Source organism: Pongo abelii, chromosome 6 (assembly GCF_028885655.2).
Source record: "Pongo abelii isolate AG06213 chromosome 6, NHGRI_mPonAbe1-v2.0_pri, whole genome shotgun sequence".
Lineage (NCBI taxonomy): Eukaryota > Metazoa > Chordata > Mammalia > Primates > Hominidae > Pongo > Pongo abelii.
This window is the reverse complement of record NC_071991.2, coordinates 118,262,899-118,290,763: the sequence shown is the minus strand read 5'-3', so window position 1 is coordinate 118,290,763 and position 27,865 is coordinate 118,262,899. Positions and strand designations below refer to the sequence as shown.

The following is a 27,865-nucleotide window of genomic DNA, read 5'->3' as shown; positions in this document are numbered from 1 at the left end:
TATTTCCCCCAACCCCATTCATGATCAGCTGACACTAATTAAGTTCCACTTGAAGAACTTCATTTTCTTCGTCTGCAAATGAGCACTGACACCTTCCATCTACTTTTTGTGCTACTGTAAGAATCCAAAGTGACTCAGTTTAGACAAAAGCATTCCAAAATATGGAGTCTCACACAAGTGTAAGATATTACTAAAGAAATAGATCTTAAAGAATTGTCAGGCAAAAGAACATGTTGAAAAATTAACATAGCTTAAGTAAAAGCCCTTAAATTTTTTTTAAATGGGGAATAACAGCTTTTTTGTTTGTTTGTTTGTTTGTTTCTGAATTTTTGTATTATACTTTAAGTTCTGGGATACATAAGCAGAACGTGCAGGTTTGTTACATAGGTATACACGTGCCATCGTGGTTTGCTGTACCCATCAACCGGTCATCTACATTAGGTATTTCTCCTGGTGCTATCCCTCCCCAGCCCCCCACCCGCCGACAGGCCCCAGTGTGTGATGTTCCCAGAAATACCATTTGACCCAACAATCCCATTACTGGGTATATACCCAAAGGATTATAAATCATTCTACTAAAAAGACACATGCACACATATGTTTATTGCAGCACTGTTCACAATAGCAAAGACTTGGAACCAATCCAAATGCCCATCAATGATAGAATGGATAAAGAAAATGTGGCACATATATGACATGGAATACTATGCAGTCATAAAAAAGGATGAGTTCATGTCCTTTGCAGGCACATGGATGAAGCTGGAAACTATCACTCTCAGCAAACTAACACAGGAATAGAAAACCAAACACCACATGTTCTCACTCATAAGTGGGAGTTAAACAATGAGAACACAAGCCTTTAAAATTTAATCATATTGTTTCATAAGGGTTCTGTCAAATTACATGTAGGATACAAAAAGGTAGTGTTTATATATGAGACATTAAATAATTTTAAAATACTAAACGAGCCACCATCTCTGATTATTCTCTGATAAAAACTCAGTGCTAGAGCAAATATATCATTATAAAAATGCATAGGGGCATGATGTCATACATACAATGAACATACTTCTTAGATTTGGGGGCTGGACCAGAAATTAGGCCATTTGTTAATTGTACAACTAAATATGACTTCATTTTTACTTTATTATAATGTTCTATAAATAAATTCACACATTAGGATATTAGCCCTTTATGAAACATTATGTTCTCTGTCTATGGCTCAGAAAATGTGGTCACCAGTGTCTATTCTTAGGGTCTTCCAAAGGTTCCCCTAGAAATTCCTGAATTCCTTGCTTTCATTCTCCATTCAATTTTCATTCTTCTCTATCTACTTTCCCAACCACAAAATGTGCTCTTCATCCTCCCACCTCCATCCTGCCCAGCTTGTGACCTCAGTTGTCCTCTTAGCTCTGCTGTCCCCTTTGCATTTCACTTCTGCACACACACACACACAGCCCAGAGTTCTGCAGTGGGTCATCATGAACGAACTTGTGGCAGCCGGCCTAGAATCTCTTTCTGGCACAGAGCAAACATGTCCTCCTTTGGGCAGAGTCCAGCCTAATGGAACACCTGCCGGATGTAAGGGCAGAATTCAGGCACTGATTTGGGGATTAAGAGATTCTCCATCCACTGCCTATCCAGTCACCACATTTATACCCCCTAGAGGAGGAGGATAGGTTCTAAGCCCATTTCAACTGTTTAACATTGTCAATCCCATGCATAGCATCTCTGGCTCCTGCCTTCTCCCCTTGGCGTTCAGATGCATGTAGCAACCAGTTCATCCGGATTTTCCCCAGAAATCCAGGGCTCCCTTGAGCTGAACAGATGGTTAAGGATGGATAGTCAACATCCTTCATGCAGGTGGCCCTGCATCTCCAGGGCAGTAAAGATCTGCTCCACTTCTTGTTGAATGAAGGGCTGCAGGATAGAGGCACATACCTGGCAAACCCAGAGAAATGTTGCCTTATCCTATTCATGGGGGGACCATGGTGTTAAGAAGAATGTGGGGAAGAGGCACCACACTCCACATAAAAGAAGTAGACCAAGTTTCCTTCAGCACACATTTATGCCTGGGCGTTTGTTCTGTTTTCTTGCTTACTCTTATTATCCTCATGGCTATTCACTCTCCGTGGCCTTCTTATCTGGTCCTTTCAGTTTACTGGCCATTACTGACATGCAACCTTGGCTATCCTTTGAGACAACCCTGGGTAACACTTTCTCCAACCTGACTGAGCTCCAAGAACTCTCCCTCCCATGCTTTCCCTCGAGAGGTCCCCCCACTCTACCCTGTCTACCTGATCCTGCTCATGTTGCCAGATGCTGCACAATCACACTAACATATCATAACACAACCTCACATATTCTTTCGAAATCAGCCCCGGAGATCTCCAAATTACATATTCATTCTAGAATGTTTAAATATCAGATGGCCAAATTCTTGCTCTCACAATCAAAAATTGACAGGAAATGCCAATATCTAAAATTCCCAAATATAAGCACTGTTTCCTAAAGGAAGGAATAATACATCATCTAATACTGATATCAAGTTTTCAAGTCCCTAAACTCTCTAATCCTTTCTTTATGGGACCAATTGTGTTGCAGAATAGCTTTTGGCTTTCTTCTGTGGCTGGCTGGAAAAGGAATTTCCTTTCCTAGAGTTCTAGTTTATTCTTAAAGGGTCTAGCAGTAGGTCTCAGTCAGGTCTAAAGTGGAAACCATCTCTTAGATGGTCAAACAAATTGCTTTGGTCTTCTTAGGAAGGCAGGAGGTGAAGACATCATTTGAATGAAGGAAGACCTGGGTGGGGACGTTGTTTGGGAATAATCAGAGTTTAAGAGCTGAATGGAAAGTACGAAAGAAGAATCCAAGGACTGCTGACCGCCACAGAGAGTTCTATACTGAATATACAACATGAACTTACACTAGATCTCGTTCATCCATTCATTCGACATATTACGTGCCAGGTATTGTGTAACCTTGGTCTCTGCCCTGATCCAGCTAACAGTAATTTATTGGAAAGTTTTGCTTTAATGCTAGATTTCACAGGGTATGGTTACATTACTATAAATGCTTGGTTACTTTGGAAATGTGCTTAGGATTATGTACACATTATTGGATAATGAGACATACTCCTATTTATATCCCAGAAAAGGGGCTTCTTTTTAAGATATTATTTTACAAGAAAAATAGGAGACAGTTCTAGCTTTTGAAGTTTATAGGTCTGACAGAATATGTTTCCACAAATACAGTTTATCTGCTCTCCAGCAAAACAAGTTTGTTAAAAGCAAACATGGTCATACTTTAATCGTTGTTTTTTAAAAGAAACACAGTACACTCACCTCCTTTCTTCCCTATCTTCATATACTCCCCCACAAGAAAACTAACTCTGCCTCAAACCTATCTGCTTTTAAAATAGCTTATGTAGTTCTAAAATACTTAGATAAGTAGGTTTAGCTTGTAAGATTGGGAGTTTCAGATGTGTTATTAATGTTTTCACTGTTTATTCAGAAAAACCAAAGATAGTTCTTAAAGATAATAACAGAGAGGGGAGTAAAGGGAAACATTCAAAATCACTTCTGCCCTCTGGGTGTGTCCAGTAGGGAAGGTTTACTGCTCAGTATGAAAGTCAGCTTTCTGATTGATGCTTTGCTAAGGTCGGGTAGTTCCTTCACTACTATAGAAAAGTTAATTTCCTGTTGCATTTTTCCTGAAACATTTGTGCACTTTGGCTAAATTAATACTAGATTTTCCACTAGGGAAGAAGTAGGCTTAGGAATTGTAGCTATTGGAATGCTATTATACTTCCTATTGCTTGTTAAAGAAATAGTGAAACATCAAGAGGAAACTCAATTGTAGCAGCACAATTTTGGACTCCTAGTGGCATTTTGAAACATAACTTTATAACTTGGCATTTGTATAGCACACTATACTATAAATTTTTAATGAAAAGAGTCCAGTAATCACATTTGTGTTTTATATACATACATATATAAATATATATTTATATAAATATATATTTATATAAATATACATATTTATATAAATATATATTTATATAAATATATATATAAATATACATATTTATATATATATGTGTGTGTGTGTGTGTCTTCTTTTCCCAAGAGGCACCAAATGCAATGAGAATATTTTAATGATATCATTCTTTTGGATATGAAAATATATATTCCCCTGTCTTTTATAATCTCAATGTTTTTCAAAGTACTCTCAGCTAAAGTGTCTAATTAGATCCCATAGCACCTCTGTGACAGGCATTTCGATCCCTGGACCACAGACTAGGAAAATAAAACCCAAAGAAGTCACTTGTCCACGGTCACTCAACTCTTCATTATGGAAACTGGGATTCCCCATTTCAGTCCCAGGTAATTTCCCTTTCTCTTGGAAAGGGTGAATGGGTCACGGCAGGATCTATTTCAGACACATGAACTAATTTAACAGGTTGTTCTGGTGGTTTCTAGAAGTCTATGCCACCACCCTAACACCACCTACTTTTTCCTATACCAAAAGAAATAAGAAATATTATGACCCTGGAGCAATATTACTTTTAAGTAAATTCCATTTTCTTCCCATAGTTACACATTACCATCAGGCTTCTTCCTCCACCTGACTCTCTCTTCCTAGATTGGCTACCCCAAATCCCTCTCTCAAGCATACTCAAAATATGCTCAGGTCAGCAATTACCAGCTTCAATTTGTCAAGATCAGCTGTGATGTATGTTACAAGAGACTGGCTATGAAAAGAACTAAAATATCAAAATTTGTGAATAATTTATGTTTAATAAATGAGGGAAGATATGTTGCATTCTGACTCCTGGTAGTCAAGGTGACTTTCTTGAGCAGATGAGGAAGTATTATACATATCCCTGGAAACCCCGTGGAACATGCTTGCATTTGACTGTATCTATAGGTGCCAAAAAGGAAAGTGGACAAGCAGCTTCAAACATTTACCTGAGCAAAATGTACCGAAGAAAACACAGGGTGACAATAAAAAATACATGCTATATATGCATTATTGAAGAAAATATAATGTAACATATACCCAGTGCTTGCTTTTGAGATGAGAGCTTAAACCCAGCTTCTCAGGGGAAGAAAGGACACACATAATATTTATTGAACATTGACTCTGGCCAACAACCATGTTTGATGCTTTCAAACATATGATTTTATTCAGTTCCCACAAATAGGGGTTAGTTACGTTTTCCAATAAAAGAACTGAGGATTTAAAAACGTAGATAAAATTTGCCAATTGTCCATAGCTAGGATAAAGCTGGAATTTGGACCAATGTATTTCACAATATACCCATGATCTGCTAGGCTTCTTATTCAATATACTTAACAGGCTTGAGATTGAAAGCTGTGCTGAAGATTGTAAGATCTATTCTCCACAGTAATATGCAGAGTTACAGGGCTTCCCTCTTACCAAGTTACTCTGATTGGCCTGCACTATAAATGAACTGGTAGGGGTTCCTATTGAGAACACCCAGATAAAGATTAGGGACACCAAAGGTAGTTACATGTCAAGGAACACGATAAGGCCCATTCTGCACTTCCAAATCCATGTGTTCTTCTTAATAATTATTTTAATCCATCTATTATTTTGGATCATAAATACCCCTAGCTTCTGTTAGTGAATTTAATTGAAAGTTGAATAAATTTTTTTAAGATCCTTATACATGGCCGACTCAGTCTTTTATTGTCATATTTCTTTCCGAACTCCATACGTGATAAGTCTCCAAAAAGTGGAAAAGTTGACAAAGTTCTGTTTACCTTGCAAATTTCCAAATTTGGTGTAGTTTCTGCCACAGAACATAAATCCTATGTTAGAACATGAGCTCATTCTTTTAGTGAGAACAGATCCCTTGGAAAAAATATCTAAAGGAAGCCAAGGGGGAAAATGAAACCAAAACATTCCTTTCACCCCAAAAGGCCACAGACTCAAAGTTGATAACAGGAAGCACTTTTTATAATGTCAGTGTATTTAGTGGTTTCCATTTCAGAGGGTTTATCTTATATGAATTTTCAATTCCATTTAAACAAGAAACAGAATTGCTTAGAGGGAGAAAGAAGCAGAAGTTCCTGCCAGTATCTGAAAAAACAAGAGAGAACGACACATAAAATGATTAATTCTTTGATACATATGACATTTAATATAACTTGTTGAAATTTGAGCTTCATCAAGACTTCATTAAAATGTGTCTAATGTAAACAAATTTGAATTTGTTTAAATTCTCTCAGTATGAGCAATTTTTCACCCATATGCATATTTCATTATAAAAATTTAACATTGTTCTAATCAACTGTCTCAGATAAATTCACAAGCATTAAATGCTCATCAGGCAGCCTAACTAATTCTACGTAAGTTGCATAACTGTTAGTGTGTTGATAACATCTCTTGAGAGCCTCCTATACATAAACTCCTGTATTTAAATTCCATCAGCAAGATTTTTAAATCCGCATCTTCCAATCCAGTTGCAATATAAAAATGTATAAAACGAATGGCTCAATTTTAGGTAGGGTCAATCTGTTAAAAATGGAAATTCCTTAACAGAAATAGAGGTTAGATGATGGTGACAATGAGGATAAGAAAGAAGAGATGTAATTAGAAGGGCACAATGATTAGGAAAGGATGTTATTTTTACTATTATTATGGTAGATACTTGAGAATGTTTATAGGCTAAGGATTTCAATGAGACAAAGGAGCTGATGATAACGAGAAATCAATGATAGTTAATTAATCAAAGATAATTAATCAACTTTAATGTAGAAGTGGCATGATGATTACAATTAGCCAGAAGTCCAAGAGATAGTACAGTAAAGAGATCAACGGATACTTGTACAGGAAGAAGGAGAAGTGGAGGACTTTTGAGTTCAGCAAGAGAAAGAAAAGAGGGAGAAGGAGTTCCTCTCATATCTTGCCCTGCTCTAGAGTTGGCAAATTCAAATTCATCATTCACTTATTTATTCATTCATTGACTGAATATTTATTCAATGCTCACTATGTATCAGAGGCTGTTTTGACACTGGAGATGTAGCAGTAAGCCAATCAAATAAAGCATTTGATCTGAAGGAGCTTATATTCCATGTAGAAAGACAATAAACCAATGAATAGATACGTTACTTAGGTCCAAAATCTTAATCTCTTTCCTCCTATCTGCACTCAACTCACTCCTCCCCATCCCCAGCTATAACATGCTGTTCATCTCAGCATCTCAGACTTTAAAAAAAAAAAAAAAAAAGATTCCACGAAACTGAAGACTTGCCTATAGATAAGCAAGTCTGACGTTGAGTGATATATCAGGCTCCCTAAGTTTGGTCTTGATTCAAAAGATTCATTTTACTGTGAAAAGGCAACAGCTTAGAGGCTTGGGGATAGAGAGAGAAACTCAACAAAGCTTTCATCTCAGACATTTCTTATCCAAAGACTTATGTTCATTGCAGCAATTATTTATTGCTCACTGACTTTGTGAAGGCCAAATGTTAGGGTCTATAGGGTCCACAGAGAGGAGTGAGTCTTCAAGGAAATTAAATAATAATTATTTTCATAGTTAATATTTATTGAGTGCTTTCTATCTGCCAGACACTTTAAGTGCTTCATGTGATTTATCTCATTTAAGGCTCATGTTAGCCTGGGGAGTTGGTGATAATATATCCATATTCAGGTAAGGAAACTAAATCCTAGAGAGGTCAAGAAATGTGCCCAAGGTAACAAGTTAATAAATGGTATTAATTTGAATGCAGTGTTCATGTATTTAACTATTCTGCCTTCCCAAATTTATTAGTTTCCTAGAGCTGCTGTAACGAAGTATTCGAAGCTGGATAGTTTAAAACAAGAGAAGCTTGTTCACTAAATCTCGTAATTCTGGAGGCTAGAAGCCTGAAATAACAGTGTCAGCAGTTCCTCTGAAACTTGTGGTGGAATCCTTCCTTGATTCTCGAGTTTCTGGCGGTTTGCCGCAATCTTTGGTGTCCTTCAGTGTGCAGCTGCATGACTCCAGTCTCTGCCTTCAACATCACATGGCATTCTCCCTGTGTGTCTCTGTCTTCCTATGCTGTCCTCTTCTTTTTATTTTTATTTTTATTTTTATTTTTTCAAGACCGAGTTTCGCTCTTGTTACCCAGGCTGGAGTGCAGTGGCACAATCTCAGCTCACTGCAACCTCTGCCTCCTGGGTTCAAGTGATCCTCCTGTCTCAGCCTACTGAGTAGCTGGAATTACAGGTGCCCGCCACCACGCCCAGCTAGTTTTTTGTATTTTTAGTAGAGACAGGGTTTCACCATGTTGGCCAGGCTGGTCTCGAACTCCTGACCTCAGGTGATCCACCCACCTTGGCCTTCCAAAGCGCTGGGATTGCAGGTGTGAGCCACCACGCCCCATCTAGTGTCTTCTTATAACACCAGTCGTATTGGATTAGGGGCCACCTTACTCCAGTGTGGCCTCATCCTAACTAATTATATCTGCGATAATCCTATCTCCAAGTAAGGTCACATTCTGAGGTACTGGAGTTTAGGGTTTCAACATATCTTCTCAGGGATGGGGTACACAATTCAACCCATAATACCAATGAATGGAGTTAGCATATGGGGTTATAATAAAATAGAAAGGACATAGGTCTCAGTCCAGTCCTGTCCACACTGTCAACTTGTTATGTTACTTTGAGAGAGCCACTTTCTTTCTGTGGCCTTCTTTCTCTTCACTTAAAAAAGAAAGATGTCACCACTCCCTAATCTCAAGTACCCAGGGGCACAAACACTGCAGAAGGCCGCAGGGACCTCTGCCTAGGAAAACCAGAGACCTTTGTTCATGTGTTTATCTCCTGACCTTCTCTCCGCTATTATCCTATGACCCTGCCATATCCCCCTCTCCGAGAAACACCCAAGAATCATCAATAAATACTTCATAAAAAAAAAACACACAACAGTGAAAGCCCAAAGACAGTAGTAACCTATCTTCAATGGGCTGAGCAAAAGTAACTGTTAGGCTAGAATTCTATTACTGGAATAAGGGTAAAATAAAGCATTTTCAGACAAATAAAAAAAAGAAGAATATTTGCCATCAAAAGAACTTCACTAAATACATTCTAAATAATATACTTCAGGCAGAAAGAAAATGATCCCAGATAGAGGGTCTGAAATGCAAAAGTGAATGTAACAGTAAATATGTAGGTGAGTTTAGGCCAGGAGCAGTGGCTCACACCTGTAATCCCAGCACTTTGGGAGGCTGAGGTGGGGAGATCACTTGAAGTCAGGAGTTCGAGACCAACCTGGCCAACAAGGTGAACTCCATCTCTACTAAAAATACAAAAAAAAAAAAAAAAAGCAAAAGCTGGGTGTGGTCATGCCCTTGTAATCCCAGCTACTCAGGAGGCTGAGGCACAAGAACTGCTTGAACCCCTGAGGCAGAGGTTGCAGTGAACCAACACTGCACCACTGCACTCCAGCCTGGGTGACAGAGTGAGACTCTGCCTCAAAAAATATAGGTGCATTTGAACAAATATTTACTGTCAAAATAATAATTAAAAAACCAAATAAATCAAACCAAAAATAACAATAACTTGTTTTATAGGGTTTAAAAGGAAAAAAGAATTTACATGACAACAATGGCATGCAAATTGGGAAAATAAATTTAATAAATAAAATTAAACAAAAAAAAAGATGTTGAACTTAATCATCTCTAACTTATTTGCAGTTCTAACATTCTAATGTTCCTTCACTCTTAAATAGTTACAACGAAACATAAGTTTTGTTAGGGACGTTTAAGCACACATCCACTTATGGAGATAAGGGCTGCTATGATGAAGGAGGTGAAACTTCATAGGTTCTCAAAAGCTTTAAGAATGATCATGAAGATTTCTAGAGGTATTGAGTAGAGCAGGCTCCCTGGAGGAGACTCCTGACAGAAGGAGAGATGTGGGAGTTTAGAAAATAGGCTGTTGGCTGGATTATAGATTACACATAGAGACAGGGTAGAGATAAGGCTGGAAAAGTATGTTGGAACATGCCAGGATCAGGCTGGTTTCTACTCAATTGAGCGTGCTCAACGTTACAACTCCTGAAGGCTTTCAGCAGAGGTATTAATGGGACCTGTGCACAGACTGCTTAGAATATGCAGGCAGATGGAGGGGTAACTGGTTAAACCACTGAACGAGTCTAGGTTAGTGACAACGAGGACACAGCATTGAGATTGTGAAGGTAGATGCTAAGATTTTGGAATCTGATGAACTGTTATCTGAATTAATTTGGAGAACTAGAGAAAATTCCACTTTACATAGCCATAAAGGCTGTGCTCATGTGACATTTACTAAAATTATAATAGTATAATAAAGGGCTAAATGCACAGCATGGTCCCCGAGAGAAATTAGAAGTTAGAGCTAAAAAAGGAGCACCATGTCTACAGGCAATATATAAACCACAAGGAGGAAATCCAGATCTGGGCCAGATGCCAAGGAGAAGAGGAAGCAACATGCAAGCTGGTTGAGACTAATGTTTCTGAATAAGGGCTGTGAACAAGGCAAGAATGTTTTGGGCTTTGCACAACAATGTAAATATGATTAATACTACTTAACTGTATACTTATAAATGGTTAAGAGGGTAAATTTTATAATATGTGGGGTTTTTTTTACCTCTATTAAAATTTTTTAAGGATAATTCCTGTTTTTGTTTTGTTTTGTTTTGTTTTGTTTTGTTTTTGAGACAGGAGCTTGCTCTGTCACCTAGGCTGGAGTGCAGAGGCATGATCACAGGTCACTGCAGCCTTGACATCCCTGGCTCAAGCAATCCTCCTGCCTCAGCCTCTCGAGTAGCTGGGAGGCTCCAGGCACATGCCATCAATCCCAGCTAATTTTTTTTTTTTTTTACTTTTTGTGGAGATAGGCTCTCCCTATTTTGCCTAGGCTGGTCTTGAACTCCTGGACTTAAGTGATCCTCCAGCTTTAGCCTTCCAAAGTGCTAGGATTACAGATATGAGCCACCACTCTCAGAGTTATTGAAGAAGAAGAAGAAGGAGGAGGAGGAGGAGAAGAAGGAGGAGGAGGAGAAGGAGAAGGAGAAGAAGGAGAAGGAGAAGGAGAAGGAGAAGAAGAAGAAGAAGAAGAAGAAGAAGAAGAAGAAGAAGAAGAAGAAGAAGAGGAAGAGGAAGAGGAAGAGGAAGAGAAGAGGAAGAGGAAGAGGAAGAAGAAGAAAAAAAAACTGAAGAATGTTGTGGCCTTTCTAATTTGGAGCTCGCCATGTCACTCAGTGGCAGGCCTCAGATTTGGTAAGGAGCCAGTCCAGATGGATTTGGTGAGGAGCAAGGTATGGGGAAGAAGAAAGAAATATCAAAGGTGTAAAAACTATGCATCTAGGAAAATGGTGGTTGGGTGTCAGGTCCTATTCATGGAAATAGGGAGATTAAGAGGAGTCATTGATTTGGGCATGAAGTTTGTGAAATAAATTATTTAAAGTTTTGTAGTATTTTATAATATTCTAGAAAAAGGTAGCAGGAATTTGAAGAGGTAGGTGATATGTCATCTGCCAAGGGTGAAAATTAAGAATAGGCAAAACTGATATATTCATCAAGGAAAGGTATAAAACGAGGCAAAGATCCAAGGGCCTAAAGTTGGAAATGTCTACCTGTGTCATCAGAGAGAGGAAATGAACTCAAAAAGAGACCACAAGTTTTTCAGAATAACTTTGTTGTGTTGTGGAATTCAAAAAGGAAATTTCAAGAAAGAGTCACTTCCTAATAGCAGAAGATGCCTCAGAGAAGAAGGATGTAGATTGAAAATAGATCATTAGATTTGGTAATAAGGGGTTCACCAAGAAAGGTTTCAATAGAAATGAACAAATGAAAAGAATAAGGAATGGGGAGAGGTAACAAGGATGTACATGCAAAGAGAACCAGTTACAGTTTCTCTGAAGGGAAGTAGAGAGACAGGGAGCATATCATATTAGGTAGATTGCCAGGTACAAAGAAAGCTTATTGTGGAATTAGTTCTACACATGTTTGCTGGCAGGAGGAAAGATTTGAAATTGGCAATATTGTAAGTAATAGAGGGTAACGGTGGAGCCAATTTTGAAAAACGTTGAAAAGGGGGTGTTGAAGAACACACATGGAAAGTAAGATTTGGCAAAGAAGAGGCATTTTGAAACAGCCTACCAACTGGTCTTCCTGCCTTCAATTCTACTCCAGTCCATTCTGCAATGTGTGTTCGCACTTTCTCTCTAATACACTTATGTATTTATGCCAGTCTTTGCTTAACATTCTTCAGGGATTCTCTGTTGCCTTTGGAATAGAATCCAGACTCCTTATCATGTGCACATTTCCAACATTCAGACTCTGCTGACTTTTCTACTTGGTGTATTTGCCTTCCTGCTTCCATCAGTAAAAACAACAACAACAACAACAACACACACACACACAAACACACGGTATAACGAATACTGTGAATTGTCCAAATGTATCAGGCTATCTGGCTATTTCATTTCTTATTTGCATATGCAGGCTATTCTGCATGTAATACTTTTTTCTTTCTCTGCCCTCTCTAGTTCCTTCTCAACATTCAAAAAGTAGTCTTCTAATTATCAGTTTCCTATCACCGTGTTAATTTACTTGTCTGTCTCACAGAAGGTTTTATTTCTGTATAACTTGTATCTCATAAAGAGGCTAATACATACAAATTGTTCAATAAATATTTACTAAATGAATGAAAATGAATAAATGAAAGGTATCAGGAGGAGAAAGGGTAGAGATGAAGCAAGGTTCTGTGGGGGATTTTTTTTTATTTAAAGAGAAGGATTCTCAGTGAGATAATTACAACATTTTTATATAAAAGAAGACGGGCCTATTCCCAAGAGTGCAAGCATTTTTTGCTGGATTTTTGGTGGATTTCTAGAAAGCAAAGTTATCAAACTACTGCCACAGTAGTGAGTAGGTCACATTGCCTCATCTACTACTCTAGTGTGCACTACTCGCCATTGTTGTGGTCATCAAACTAAGGACAGTGTTTTCACTGTCTCTGAAGAACAGACCTGGAAGCTCCTACTCACAGTACTGATTGAAAAGGAGGGTCCACCTCACCTTTGCACCTGCAGTACGACCCCCATCCAGGGGCTAGCTTCTCTAGTGGCTGCCCTGAGAAGCCAAAAAACTCAACCTGTAAGTACCATGAGAGGGACTCCAATCAATAAAAGGCAGGAGAAGCGATCAGGCGATAAATTGCTTGTCCTTTCTGTTCCTTTCGTCTGGCACCTGTACTGAGACGTGGTCGTTGAAGAAAGCCTCTCTGGAAATAACTTGCAATAATGTACTCCCTTCTGTTTGCCCTCCCTTCTCTGTTCTTTCCTCACTTTTGTGTCCCTGGGATTGCATTCTCCAATAAAGTGCTAGCATGCAGGTGTTTGCCCCAGTTCTATTTCTAGAAAACCTGGGCCAAGTAAGGAATTTTGTAGAAATTTTCAAATGTTAAATATACTATTTACTATTAGAAATGCAAACAAGATTAATTAGATCATTTTCAATGAGAACATCCACTTATTTGCATTGGGCTGTGTTTCGATCCTTGAGAAAGTAGATGCCATATAGAACGGTCATTTAAAGAGAAGGGAGGGTCAAGAAGACATGGGAAATGAATAGTCAAGCAACAGTCAACAAAATAGTAGTTCTCATTTTGAAGCCATCAACAGGAGGTAATCAGAAACACATGGCTATGGTGAGTATAAATGTATTCCCCAAATAGCAAAGTTTCCATTAAAGGAGCATATATTAAGGAGATTTTCTTTCGTTGTTTCTAATTTAATGTGCTTCCTGTGCTATGAAATGTTAAAGTGTTAGATGCTATAAAATAGATAAATCTATTGAGTGACCTACTTTGATGAAGACAACACATCTGTGTTTATATATTAAATTGAAATAATTTTAAGACTTGGCAGATAGTCAGGCAATATTCAGACTACTGATGTTGAGAGAAAACTCAGAAAGAAGTGACAAAAATACATCTGCTTAGCCAAGCCCTTTGGATTATTCAAATGGAAAAATGAATTAAAGTTTGGCAAGAAAGAGGGAAAGTACTTCCTCACTATGGAAAGTTGGCATATACTATACCATGATTTCAATCCATACTGAAAACAGCTTTACACATTGAACTAGATCCCATGTGTAAAAGTGTGCAGGGTAAAGTCACCCACGATCAAACATTTGGTAGTACAGAACCCTCCATTAGGAGGCTGACAAAGTACAAAAGGTCTTCTCATAGATATAACTGAAACAAAAAAGGCTGGGAAATATGTATTACTTATTCAATGAATAAAAACTCTGATCCAAGAAGTTTTTATTTCTGTGTATTTACTTTGGTTTCTGAATGTTTATCCCTGCAAACACTAAAACATTCACTGAAACACTTGTTCTAATATGCTCAGTTGAAGTCTTTAATTATGATTTTTTGCTTTTAGGTTTTTAAATCTAGATCCAATTTACACATCCTGGTGGGGCAGTTAGTTTAACATGTAAACATACTGGTTGTTAAGCATTTGTAGTGGTTCTGAGCACGTTTTAAGTTCTGAATATCTGACAGAAATCTATAATTTTCCCCCCAAAGATCTTCACATACACCTACATTACAGTATTTTGCATAAAATGTCATGGATGTACACATTTTATACATCTAAATACATTCTGGAATCCATGAACCCTAGGTCAAAATCAGCTGCTTTAAGTAACTTTTAAAAACACTTAAAGCAAAGATTTGACTAAATAAAAGTAATAACAAAATCCAAAATTTACAGATAGAAACAATGCTACTTCTGTAAAATGCCTCAAAGCTAATTGTAGGTTTTCAGGAAACCTATATAGCATCTAATCAGTTTTTCTAAATGAACTTCACAAATAGTTACTTTAGAAAATGATCAATATATTGATCCCAAAAGCTTTCTCTCTTCATTTTAGCCATCTGAAAGAGTATCTAATAATTTAAATTGGAGTATGATTTGACTCTTTTTTCAAAACATATAAGTAGAATTAATTTGTATCTGGTTTTAATTAACATGTGTATGATACTTTCTTTCTCACTTCCTTTCTGTCTCAAATAAAAAGTGGCTTTAATCCAGAGGCTGGCATAGGTTAAAAATGGAGTGACACGGCTAATGTTTGGAAATCTACTTTTCATATCCACTGGGCTCCTGAACTATAATTGTAAATTTAGAATCTTGCTTAGAGTTAAACTACTTAAGACTGTGAATCATTTGTAAACCAAATTCATCATGTGTTTGGCATTTTTGGTGAAGAAAATTCTCAAGTGAATGTTTTACAACAGCAGCCAGTAAGTTTCAGATGGTTTATAAGTAGTAGGAGATTCAAAGTTGAAATAGAATTTTCTATGACAGCCCACAAATAACAGCTAACATATGCCTAAATTACAAACAAAGCAGGAATCACACAGAGTGAACGAGGGGAATAAGAAAGCTGTAAGTTCATGAATAAAACCTTTTCATTCAAAATTCTTAGCAAAAATTTTAGGCATTAAATAAGAGCAAGACTATCTCAACTATTTTTGAAGAAATTGCCTTTCTCAATATTGGAAACTAACAAGAAATGACTTTAACAGTCACAGTTTACATCCATTGTAACTGTGATATATTCAGGAAAAGAACAAAAGTTAATGCTAGTATAAATGAACAACAACAACAAAAATACACATTCTTCAATCACTTTACTGTGCCTAAAAATAGATGTACAATTTCAGTGGCAGTTTCATTTTAAAATGTTTCAACTTATATTACCTACTATTCTTTGTCATAAGATAGTTCTTGGTCAAGATGTTTCTTGGCATTACGGATAACAAATGAAGTCACTTAAAAGTTTCAAATTTTCTTTGTTTTAACTTAATGTTATTTTGTATTTCAATAAGTTCTTCTAGTTGTGGTTTCAAAAATTATTACAAGGGCTTTGAATTGACTTTTATTTGGAGCATCAGCCCTGCAGTAGGAACCAAGCAGCTTGATAGCTATTGCTCTGGGGATGCATCATGTCATAATGCTAATCATGTGACCTACCTAAATGGCACTCAGTGTCAGGCTCCTTGTTCATAAAATGCTAATAATCATATCTACTGTACCTGTCTCACAGGGCAGTAGTCTGAAACGAAATAAATAAAAGAGTTTTTAAAAGAAGTGGTGCTGGTCAATCGTAGAGGTTTTGGTAATAATGGTAGCAATGGAGCTGGTGTTCAAGTAGAAATTCTACTTCAAACGGTAACCGGCATCATAAGATCGACAAGAATCTACTGTAGATATAAGATGCTACTTACAGAGCCCTCAATTTTGTTGCTACAATACTACTTGTTGTAACATAAAATTTAGTAGCTTTGCCACCGTGATTTTTTTTTTGCGTGGATTTTTTTTTATTTGTTCATGTTCTGTTTTACACTTGACTATGTTACAGGTCATTATTTTACTGATAGGCATGAGGAGAGTGGTACATTAAAATAGAAATCGTATGTTACTTTGTGTGCTTTTTGCGTTTTTTTTTCAACATTTGACAAGTAAGATTAGTAAGTTTACCTGAATAGTATAAATATAGAATAATCTGTATTTCCCTGATCCTATAAACAATAAAACACATTGTATCAATTCTTTTGAAGAAACCTATTATCCTATTATTTTAATGCTTTCGAAGTAAATATATTGCTTTAGAAATGTGGTCACCAATTAAGAATCAATCTAGCTAGTTACAAAATGAAACTTTGGAGAATCTTTGAGTCTGGAATGATCTGGGCACTCACACTAACTGCCTTGAGAAAAGAGACACTCAAAGTTTATCAAAGTTTTTGAATCTTTGATTTATGTTTTTGAATTGTAAATCCTCAGATCTCTTAGAATCCTGATATTTTAGAAAGAATCCATATCATTTTATGACTCCTCCAAACCGTCTACTTCATTCCACTGAAATGAAGTGAAATCCTAAGAGATAAAGTAAGGCCAGAACTTTCTGGAAGTAACTATAAGAAGTTGAAGCTTATGTAACGTGTTTCCCTGTCATCAGGTCACTCTCTAGGTTGTTTACACTCTGGATCCCTTTCAGACCTCATGGAAGTTAATTTTAGTTTTGTAGAAAGGACAGAGAAGCAGATTGCTGTCTTTGCAGAAACTGTCTCCGTTAAGTTTATGAGAGTCTTACCTTTCCGGTTTCCTGGGCATTACCAGAGAGATGGAAGCACTGTTTGTCCTGAGAGAATCCTTTCTGGCATCTGCTTGCCTGGGTTTCAGTGGATGTGTGTGGGACAGCCCCAGGGGCAGCGGCTGTGAGCTTCCTCGTCCCTCGGAGGGTCAGAGTCTGGTAGAAGAGACAGATTGCCACCACTAAGCCCACCAAGAAGGGTCGGGGGCAAAATCGCCGACGACAAGGGAACACTGGGCGACAGACCATGACCAGTTCAGCTTCACTTGGCCCCTGTCCACGTTGCGGGAAAAGTCATAGCAGCTATTTTTTGTCAGCATGAAAAATACTAATCTGTCTTCTTTTTCCCCAACTCCAATCAAGTTTGCTTCATCCCTGCTTAAGAATTTTCCAAAGGGTTGTGCCAAAGAATCATAGGTCCCGAAAGTCTGAGGCATTTAATAAGAGCTCTTCCATGGATGACAGTCAAAAGTGGATGACCTGAGTTTAAAAAAAGACATCAAATAATAATAGTTGTAACGAATAACCTGAGTGTACCCCAGGCTGCCAAACTGTTGCTTCCAGCAATGCCTTATTTTCACATCTTTAAACTCACAGTAAAGGAGTCCGACTCTGCCTCAGCTTTGCAGGAAGAGAGAAGACAATACCAAAGTAAATCTGGAGTCTGAAAACAGCACTGAAGAACGCAAAAGATTAAAACCCAAAGTGCCTGTTGCACAGCTGAACTCAGGACAGGTTGCCTTAGCAGTTCCTCAATTTTCCTCCGGTTTTAAAGCAGTCTTGCTTTCAGCCTTTTGTACGCTTCCCTTCATTTAGTTTTAATTTCCCACTGTCCTGTAAGTATTCACGGCTTTTAACATAGAAAGGGCATACGCAATTTGAATGGACATGGTTACTGTCAGGGTTTTTGCTTGAATTTGTTTCATTCCGTCTCAAGTTCAAAGTTCTATGTACTTACTCAGTTTTCATCCTTTCAGCCAGAAAAAAAAAGTTTCCATGATTTCCTAATGGATTGCTGATGAAAACCACTCGGAAGGAAACACCCAGTCGTATGACTCCAATTCATCTCACACACACACACAGAGACACACACACACACACGCACACAGACATAAACACACGCGCGCGCGCCCGCTGCAAGCCCGGCGGGAGCAGAGGACCTCGGCATCGCAGCCACCCGGGGCCGGGCAGAGCGGGGCGGAGCTAAGGCCGGGTTCCTCTGGCCCTGGGGGCTGCTGGAGCAGCGCTGTCAGCTCTGGGTCTGAAACCGTGGGCTTCCCCACGTTGGAAACAGCAGCTAGCATTTCCCCAAATGAGGCTGCCCACCCAGAGCTGCAGAATTTAGAAACGTATCTGATGTCTGATCCTCTATGCAACTTCTTTTTCCTAATACAGAATTGGAAAAACAAATAGCCTTAGCCAATTGGTGACAAAGGTCGAGAATGAGACTAAAGTGAACTCCATGAGTGAATAGGGATATTTTTCACTCCAGGGAATTGTGGTTACTCTTCTGAGGATAAGGTGGTCACAAGTACTGTCTGGACCTCAGACAGCAAGCACCAGAATAACTCAGTCGTCTCTCTGTGTCTTAGTATGGAACTCAGATCACAGATGTTCTTATTACTCCTTTCCTGGACTAATTAGTTGGGTCATTCAATGATCTGATGCTTTATGGCCTGACATTTTGCTCCTAAAATGAGTTGATTACAGCAGGTGTTGGGGGTAACTTTTGCCCAGTAGATAAAGGTACACAGTGGGCTTTGTCCAGAATCAGCTCAATCTAATTCTGTGCAGACCTTCGGGTGGACGCAGCTAATAGTGCAGTTCTGCAAACCCCCTTCCACTTTTGCTGAGGCTGTCAAGGGGAAAGGAAATCAGTCTGGAAATCAGTCCTTGCTTTGCGAACTCTGGATACCCAGGGCTGTCTTAGCGCATAGCAGGCATTATTTAAAGGCTCTGGACCTGAAGAGGTTTTCAAACTTGTTTCTAAGCCAAACTCCTGTGGGTTGAGGTTCTCCGTGAGGCCACACCCCTAGAGTGAGCCTCACCCAGAGGCACGCTACTGTCAGCCCCTTGTATTTTGAGAGACGGAGCGCCCCCTAGGGGTGCCCAGCTATCACAGATTCAGAGAAATGGGCATCTAGAGTTCCTTGCTTGTGAGAAACCCTTTTAACATCCTATAGAACAAATTAATTAACACATTACAGAAGAAATATTCACACGGAAGCTGGATTTATCCCAAGCCCTTGCATGTATCGCCTCCAGTGGCTTTAATATTATTTTATGTATAGGTTCAGAGTCCTTAATCTTATGACAAATGGGATAGAGAAAAATAAAGTGATGCTTCACTTTTAGAAGACAAAACACTTTTAAGAGAAAACAGCTGAACAATGGTGTTGTAGGACATATCGTTTTGGTGGATGCAATGTGATTTGAGAGATAATAAGAATTATGAGATTTCTAAATTGGAATCCAGGGTGTGACAATGCTGTTACTGAGTGATAAGGAATAGGCAGACAGTTCTACTAAGTTCTGTTAAGGCAAGAAGTCTGAAAAACAGAGTTTGGGGAATCTGAAGAGTCATTCTTATGCTTTATTAAATTGTTGAGAACAAGGTACAGAAGAAAGAGTAATCGGATGCTAAAATAAAATTGTCTTTCCGTTGGGATAAATGAAAGACAACAGTATTGAAAATTTTAAGATGATATAGCTAGATTTCAAATAATGGGAATTGCGAAGAAGGTGGAAAATTAGTATCCCAGAAATAATTCTAGTAGATTAAAGAACCCAATTTCCCATTTTAACCACTGAGTCCAAGGGAGTGGAAGAAGGCAGTAAGGAAATATTTGCAAGAGAGAGAAAAGAGGTAGCTTGAGAAGGTGCAAACAAGAGGTGGAAAGGAGATATAGCAGGAATTATCACCAAATAGACTAAGGTAATCTACAAGCATCTGATTTTAGAGTAAACCCAATCTGGATATGATTCATGGCACTGCCTTTTATCAGCTGTTCTTAAACAAGTGGTTTGAACGAAGTCTCAGCTTTCCTCATTCGTGAAATAAGGATACTAATGTTTCCTTTGAAGGGTTGTTGGTACAACTAGATGAGATAATATATGGAAAGCAACTAAGCATTCTGTATTTGCTGGATAAATGAATGCTAAATGCATGTATGTTAAGGTTTGAACCCTGAGGCTGTGCTCCGTCCTCACTGAGCTTATGGGAGATGTGGTGTCAGACACATAAAAAGATAATTATCAAATAATGAGTCCCGTGGAACATCTAAACACCAAAAGCAAACATGAGCTCTTAGTTCTCTTCCCTTCCCTCTTTGAGATAGAAGTGCACCCACCAGCAGATGCTGGTTTGGGAGGACAAGGGCAAGGGTGGCATGAAAGCAGCATGTGGAGACTCTACCTGAGAGGTATTTACGTCTGAGCAGTAGGTTACACACATTCGAATGGAATGATAGAGCCTGAAGGAGTCAGAAGAGTGAATGAGGCCAGTTGCGATGTCGTACACCTGTAATCCCAGCACTTTGGGAGGCCAAGGCGGGAGGATCACTTGAGCCCAGGAGTTTGAGACCAGCCTGGAGAACATGGCGAAACTCCATCTCTGCAAAAAATTAGCCGAGCCTGTTGGTGTGTGCCTGTGGTCCTAGCTACTCAAGAGGCTGAGGTAGGAGGATCACCTGAGCCCAGGGAGGTCAAGGCTACAGTGAGCCATGATTGTGCCACTGTACTCCAGCCTGGACAACAGAGTGAGACCGTGTCTCAAAAACAACAAAACAAAACAAACAAACAAAAAAATAGGGAATAATAAAGACAGAGAACAAGTTAGTTTAGGGATGGGGTGAGAGGGTAAATATTCATGAGAACCACGAGGCTGTAGATTCTGGCAGTATTTCAGACTAAATACTTTTGTGCATATAATTTCATAAAGTACACTTTACACTAAATAATTTCAGTATTCAAGGGCCTGTATTTAAGCAGATTAATCTGGGACAATAGATTAACAGGCCTTTCAGGATCCTATCATTTCGAGCTTAGACAAAACAGAACAATCTTTCTCCCCAAACCTCTCCAACACAAAATATACACTCCCTTCCCACACATTTCATTTGGTTCTTGGTATGGAGTAGGGGTAAGAGGAAAGTATGCACTCAAATAATTGTTTGCAGAAGTTATTTTTTTTAATTTTTTTTTAACTAAGGGAATAAAAGTATTCTTAACATAAAATTCCAGTGTTGGATTAGGAATTTTGGGAAAGTAATATATCTCTCTATCCCTCTGAGTCCCATCTTTCTCATAAAACAGGAGTTTTCAGGGATCAACTGATGACCTCAAAGGTCACCCTAGGCTACGAAAATGTATGCTTTTAGGGATACATTTTGACATGGATTTCCTCTCTGTCTTCAGATTCTGGGCTCTGTTGCTTTCCTGCAGGGAACAGCCTTTCCCTTTCAAGATATTATCTGACTATGATAAGGTAAAATCCAGCTGTAGTTACTAGCAGTGACGTCATGGATTAAGTGCTGGAAGTCTTATCAGCAATGCCTGGTCCCTAACCTTCCAGTTCCTCTTCCCTAGAAAGTTTGACAGCCCTCTTCTCAGCTCCTATTACCTCTTATCTAATGCTGACTCTAGAACTTGCCCCATGAGCTATGAACTTAAGATGAGGTTTTTAAACCCTGAATGACACATTGAATCTCTACTATGCAGAAACATCATCCTAGGTGCTGGGAAAAACAGAAGACATATGACAAATACTATGAACAACTGAAATATAAGAAACACACTGATGAATGGGTCACAGCAGGATAACTGTTGAAACAAATAACCGTAAAAATAACCGTAAAATTTCATTGGCTTGATACAATAAGAGCTCATTTCTCACTCACAACATTTTTAAGTGTCTGTCAGTTTTCTCTAAGACATTTGGTACCTAAGGTCCTTCCACCTGGTGACTTTCCATAACCTAGAATCTTGGGTACTCACTGGGATCCTCTGCCTCCCATTAGCAGACAATGGATGAGAAAGGGCATGGTGAATTTTGTGGGAGGTCTTTTTTGGGCCAAGCTTCAAATTGGCATATATCTCTTGTGCCATATTCTATTGTCCAGAGCCTACTCACACGGACCCACCTAACAGAAATAGAGTTGTGAAATGAGACCTAGCTACATGCCCAGGAGGGAAAGGAAAATAAGGATGATAAACAGATAGCAGTCCCAGCCACAACTAAGATGGATATATTCCAAGCACCATGGAGAATCAAAATAAGGAGTTCACATCTTTTGAGAGGTGATAAGAAAAAAGTAGCCACTTCCCAACTGGGCCCTAACAAGTCACAAAGATTTCAACTCCTGCAAGAGGGAAAATAAAGGTCTTACGTCTTAGTAGGAGACCACCGAGATATAGCCGAAAAAGAGTGTTACGTTTAGGTACAGATCAAGGAGGGCTATCATTTCCAAGTTTAACAGTTTATTTAGCCTTTATCTGCAGACAGTAGGAATCAAAAAAAATTCTTTCCCAGATTTATTAATGAAGATATGGTAGTTTTCAGGGTAGGGTGACCGTTGTCTCCAATTATCTGAGAATATTGTTATGTTACCATTACCTTCTATTGTAAACTCACAAAGCAAAGTCTCCTAGTTTTATAGGTGGGAAAAGAACAACATAAGTCAAATACACGTGCTTATTCTATTGCAAAACACATGTAAGATTTAATTTTAAAATCTATGTAAAATGTCAGATTCCTGCCTTAGAGTCCTTCACTGTCCCTTAAGAGACAAATGCTGTATTCAATTAGGGTATATGCAAATACGCCCGATGATGTATTATTCCGCAGAGTTATGTATACACAGAGTGTAACTTTTGTACAGACTATGGACTTCAATTTAAGATGCCTGAATCTTTTATGACACTTTCTATGCATTTTTTTAAAAACGAAGATTTCCCTCTTCCTTTTCAGTGGTCCTAAATCCACCCTAGGCTGTGAAAGGTGCTAGAGGATATGGCAAAGGTCCAGGAATTGTGTCAAAGGGTGATAGGAAGAATGTGCAGGACTCCCCTTGTGCACAGCATTTGTCCAATTTACACGTGGAAGTACAATGCCACAGTGAAAATCTTCATTTTGCCACTATTCCTTACTTAGTTTTTGTTTGCCAATCTCTTTGTAAGTTTCTAGATGAACAAACAGTCCAGATAGACCAAATCCTCCAAACTAAATGCTTTTAATCTTAGATTGTACATCAGACCTGTGTTTCTGAGCATACAAATCACCTGGAGTTCCCCTATGTTAACACTTGGTGCTGCCTGTTTTAAATGGGACATACACATTTCAGTTTTCCACAGTTTTCAATGGGTCACTTTATTTTTCACAACTTACTCTTTTTAATAGGCATTTTGAATTTGCTTGCACCGGTACCAGAATTATTTTCATTACATTTGTGCTGTACTTTAGTTACCAGTGTACTTATAATCCTTTGCCATATAAACTGCTTATGATGGAAGATTTTACTCACCTCCATCCCCTGGGAGCATCTAGCACCCTTGTCAAGTGATTGTTTAAAAAATTTATATTTATGGAATTCTACACATCATAAATTCAAATATTTTCCATTATTATTTGAATTTTTCCACAAGGTTTCACATTATGGTAACATTTAACTAAGTAGAGGCAGTTTTGTCCCCCCAAACAGGAGACATTTAGTAATTCTAGAGATATTTTTGGTTGTCACAACTGGCAGGGGGTGGTAAGGCAGTGGCAGAGATGCTACTGACTCCTAGTGTACAGAGGCCAGGAGTGCTCCTAAATGTATCCTCCAATGTACAGGACAGCCCCCACAGCAAAGAATCATTTGGCACAAAATGTTGAAAGTGCTGAGGTTGGGCAGCAGAAGAAATAATCAATAAACAGACAACCTGGAAGTGGGAGAAAATATTTGCAAACTATGCATCCAACAAAGAGCTAAGATCCAGAATCTACAAGGAACTCAAACAAAGACAGAAAAACAACCCCATCAAAACGTGGGCAAAGAGCATGAACATTTCTCAAAAGAAGACATACAAGTGGCCAAAAAACATACCAAAAAAATAAACATCACTAACCAGAGAAACGCAAATTAAAACCACAGTGAGATACCATCTTACACCAGTCAGAATGGCAAAAAGTCAAAAAACAAAAGATGACCGAACATGGTGATTCATGCCTATAATCCTAGCACCTTGGGAGGCCGAGGCAGTTGAGCCCAGGACTTTGAGATCAGCCCGGACAACATGGCAAAACTGCATCTCTACTAAAAATACAGAAAGTAGCTGGGAATGGTGGTGCATGCCTGTAATACTAGCTACTCAGGTGGCTGAGGCACGAGAATTGCTTAAATCCAGGAGGCGAACGAAGGTTGCAGTGAGCTGAGAGGCACTACAGCCTGAGCATCAGAGGGAGACTCTGTCTAACACAAAACAACAAAACAAAAAACAGAAAAACAAAAGATGTTAGTGAAGATGCAGAGAGAACAGGGAACCCTATACACTGTTGGTGGGAAAGTAAATTAATACAACCTCTATGAAAAACCCTATGGATATTTCTCAAACAACTAAAAACAGAACTACCATTGGATCCAGCAATCCCATACAGGGTATCTTCCCAAAGGAAAAGGCATCATTATATCAGTCTACAGCCATTCCACCCTGAACACACCTGATCTCATCTGATCTCAGAAGTTAAGCAGGGTCAGGCCATCAGGCCTGATTATTCCTTGGACAGGAGACACAATTAGTTAAAAAGATACCTGTACTCCTATGTTTATTGCAGCACTAGTCACAATAGCAAAGATATGGAATCAATCTAAATGTCCATCAACAGTAGATTGGATTTTAAAAATGTAACACACACACACACAACACACACACACACCATAGGAGTACTATTCAGCCATAAAAAAAGAACGAAATAATGTCTTTTGCACCAACGTGAATGGAACTGGAGGGTATTTTCCTAAGTGAAATAACTTAAGACATCAAATACCACACGTTCTCACTTATAAGTGGGAGCTAAACAATGGCCACGCCATGGACAGACAGAGTGGAATAACAGATATTGGAGAGCCCAAAAGCAGGGTGGTGAGGTGGAGGGGGACTGAGGGTTGAAAAATTACCCATTGGGTACAATGTTCACTATTTGTGCAACAGATACGCTAAAAGCCCAGACTTCACCACTATGCAATAGAGCCATGTAACAAAACTGCACGTGTACCCCCAAAACCTATAAAAATAAGCATTTATTTAAAGTGCTAAGGTAAAGAAACTCAAAATTAACTGAACAAATAGTTGTTGCACATTTTTTTTACATACGGCTGCCTGAAATTTGTCTGTTACTTTCAGCAGCTTATGGCAATGACGTGATTAACTTCCTTAGAATTTTAGCCGTTTCTCGAATGTGTAATTATACTGCTCCCCAAAACAAATGCAACTTTGGGCATATAATTTCCTTTAAGCCTCTCAAATTTGTCTTTGAAATTTGCATCCTCTAAAAGATTATATATACAGATATAGAGATACATCTGTATATATGTATACACACATTCTAAAAGAGAGACAGGTGGAATCACTTCAATTAGTGGGCACACATGTAAAATCAGGGCGGGTGGGAGAGATGAGGTAAACATTTCATGGGGTAAATATTTAACCCAATGAATTATACTATTTTTTTCATTACTTTCTTCAGGACATAAATTTATACCTTGGTATAGAGCCAGAATTTCTGCTTTAATCAGTTCAATAATATATAAAACATGAAAATATTTAACTTTCATTTGTTGTATGACAGATCAAACAATGTTCTCCATGAAGAATCTCATGTGTCTTCTCTGTAAACCTGCAAAACAAGATTCTTTGGAAACTGTATACATTTTTTTAAATGTCTCAAGATAGCCACATAATTTAGCTTGCTTTCTTTTCTTGTTTTCTTTTCTTCTTTTCTTGCTTTCTTTTTTTAATGTATTCACAATTCAGTCATTTCCATTTTCAGAAAATAAAAGGTATTTTGAAACTTTTATATAAGTGTCATTTGACTATCTGAAAATTGATGTGTGTGATGTGGATGGGAGGGAGAAAGGTTTTGTCTCATCACTTCAGTGAATGCTGGCATTCACAGAGCTAATCCGGCTGGGTAAGAAGGAAACATTCTTTGACTGAGTATAGCCCTTTGGTCACATTCCACCATATAAAGTCAAAAGGTTACTTCTATATCTAATCTAAACCGTATGATCTCTAACAATATATAAGCTTTTTTTTTTCCTTTTTTCAATAGATCACTCTTTTAAAAACATTTATGCATGGCGACCACTGGTAAAGTGAAAATGTGTTTTGGCACATTTGGGAAACCCACAAAAATTATCTTTACAACCAGTTCCTCAAAGTATTCAAGAAAAAAAGAATGACCATGTTAAGATAAATACACAAACACTTCAAGGATATAATCATAAACTTTGATAAACTCTAACGGGATATATACTAGGGAGGTCATATCCCATTAGAATTCAATTTTACTAATACCTCATATTTACCTGTGCATAAATATGAGGCAATCCATTAGAATGATTTTACTAACATTATAACTAGTTTTATTAAAACCAAATAGTTTAAATATTAAAACTAGTTATAATATTAGTTAAATCATTCTAATGGATTGCCTCATATTTATGCTCAACTCAAATGTATGGGGCATTACATTTGACTTACACAAAAAATAATTAACATATGAACACTAACTTTTCCTACAACTGATATTAAACCTGTAAATGTTTTCAATTAGTCCATCCTCAGAGACTAGCAGCATACTAGTATAGACCTTCCTAAGTAGAGCTATTTGTATTAATTAACGTAGGCAGGTAGAGGTGGAGAAAGTGAATAAACAACACATCAACAGACGGACGCAGCCACACTCTCACGTCCCACACTGGCAATAAGTTCCATCAAATCTTCAACTTTCAATAAGCAGCAGAAAGATGAATGATTATAATGTTCTCTTCTGTAATTTCCTTTAACAGTGAGGAAAGTTAAAAGTGGTACCTGATTAACTAAAAACTGAATTATACAGCTCTGGAGAATTTATTAAGAAATTATTAAATTGCTTTCAAATAAATATTTTAATAATGCGAAGGCATCTAACAATCTGTTAGTTAAAACACAGACTTAGAAGGTATATGTGACTTACTGCTTAAAACATAAACAGCCGGCTTGGCACAGTGGCTCATGCCTGTAATCCCAGCACTTTGGCAGGCCGAGGCAGGCAGATCACAAGGTCAGGAGTTGAAGACCAGCCTGGCCAGCACGGTGAAACCTTGTCTCTACTAAAAATACAAAAGTTAGCTGGGCATGGTGGCGCGTGCCTGTAATCCTAGCTACTCGGGAGGCTGAGGCAGGAGAATCACTTGACCCTGGGAGGCGGAGGTTGCAGTGAGCCAGGATCATGCCACTGCACTCTAGCCTGGGGAACAGAGCGAGATTCCATCTCAAAAACCAACCAACCAACAAACAAAAACAATAAAAAAAAAAAAAAAAAAAACCAGCCAGTTAAGGCCAGGAGTTCAAGACTAGCCTGGGCACACACACTTAAGGCCAGGAGTTCAAGACTAGCCTGGGCAACTAAGTGAGAGCCCATCTCTACAAAAAATATAAAAATTAGCCAGGCATTGGTG

The 27,865-nt window shown here is 38.3% G+C and overlaps 1 protein-coding gene across 4 annotated transcripts in view; it reads right to left on the bottom strand.

Annotated features, from left to right (window-relative positions):
• CPED1 (cadherin like and PC-esterase domain containing 1) overlaps positions 1–18,518 on the bottom strand; it is a 317,128-nt gene extending 298,610 nt beyond the window's left edge. For 2 of the 4 annotated variants that reach the window (XM_009243173.4, XM_054559715.2), the window contains exons 1-2: positions 18,124–18,518; positions 17,166–17,321 (exon numbers count right to left, since the gene is read on the bottom strand). Coding sequence is in view for 2 of the 4 variants with exons in the window: in XM_009243172.4 (XP_009241447.3) it covers positions 17,166–17,414 (249 nt within the window). In the remaining 2 variants the exon portion in view is untranslated. Of the gene's footprint in view, positions 1–17,165; positions 17,646–18,123 lie in introns of all 4 variants that reach the window. The other 2 variants (XM_009243172.4, XM_063726150.1) reach the window with 1 other exon arrangement.
• Positions 18,519–27,865: the final 9,347 nt, after the last annotated feature.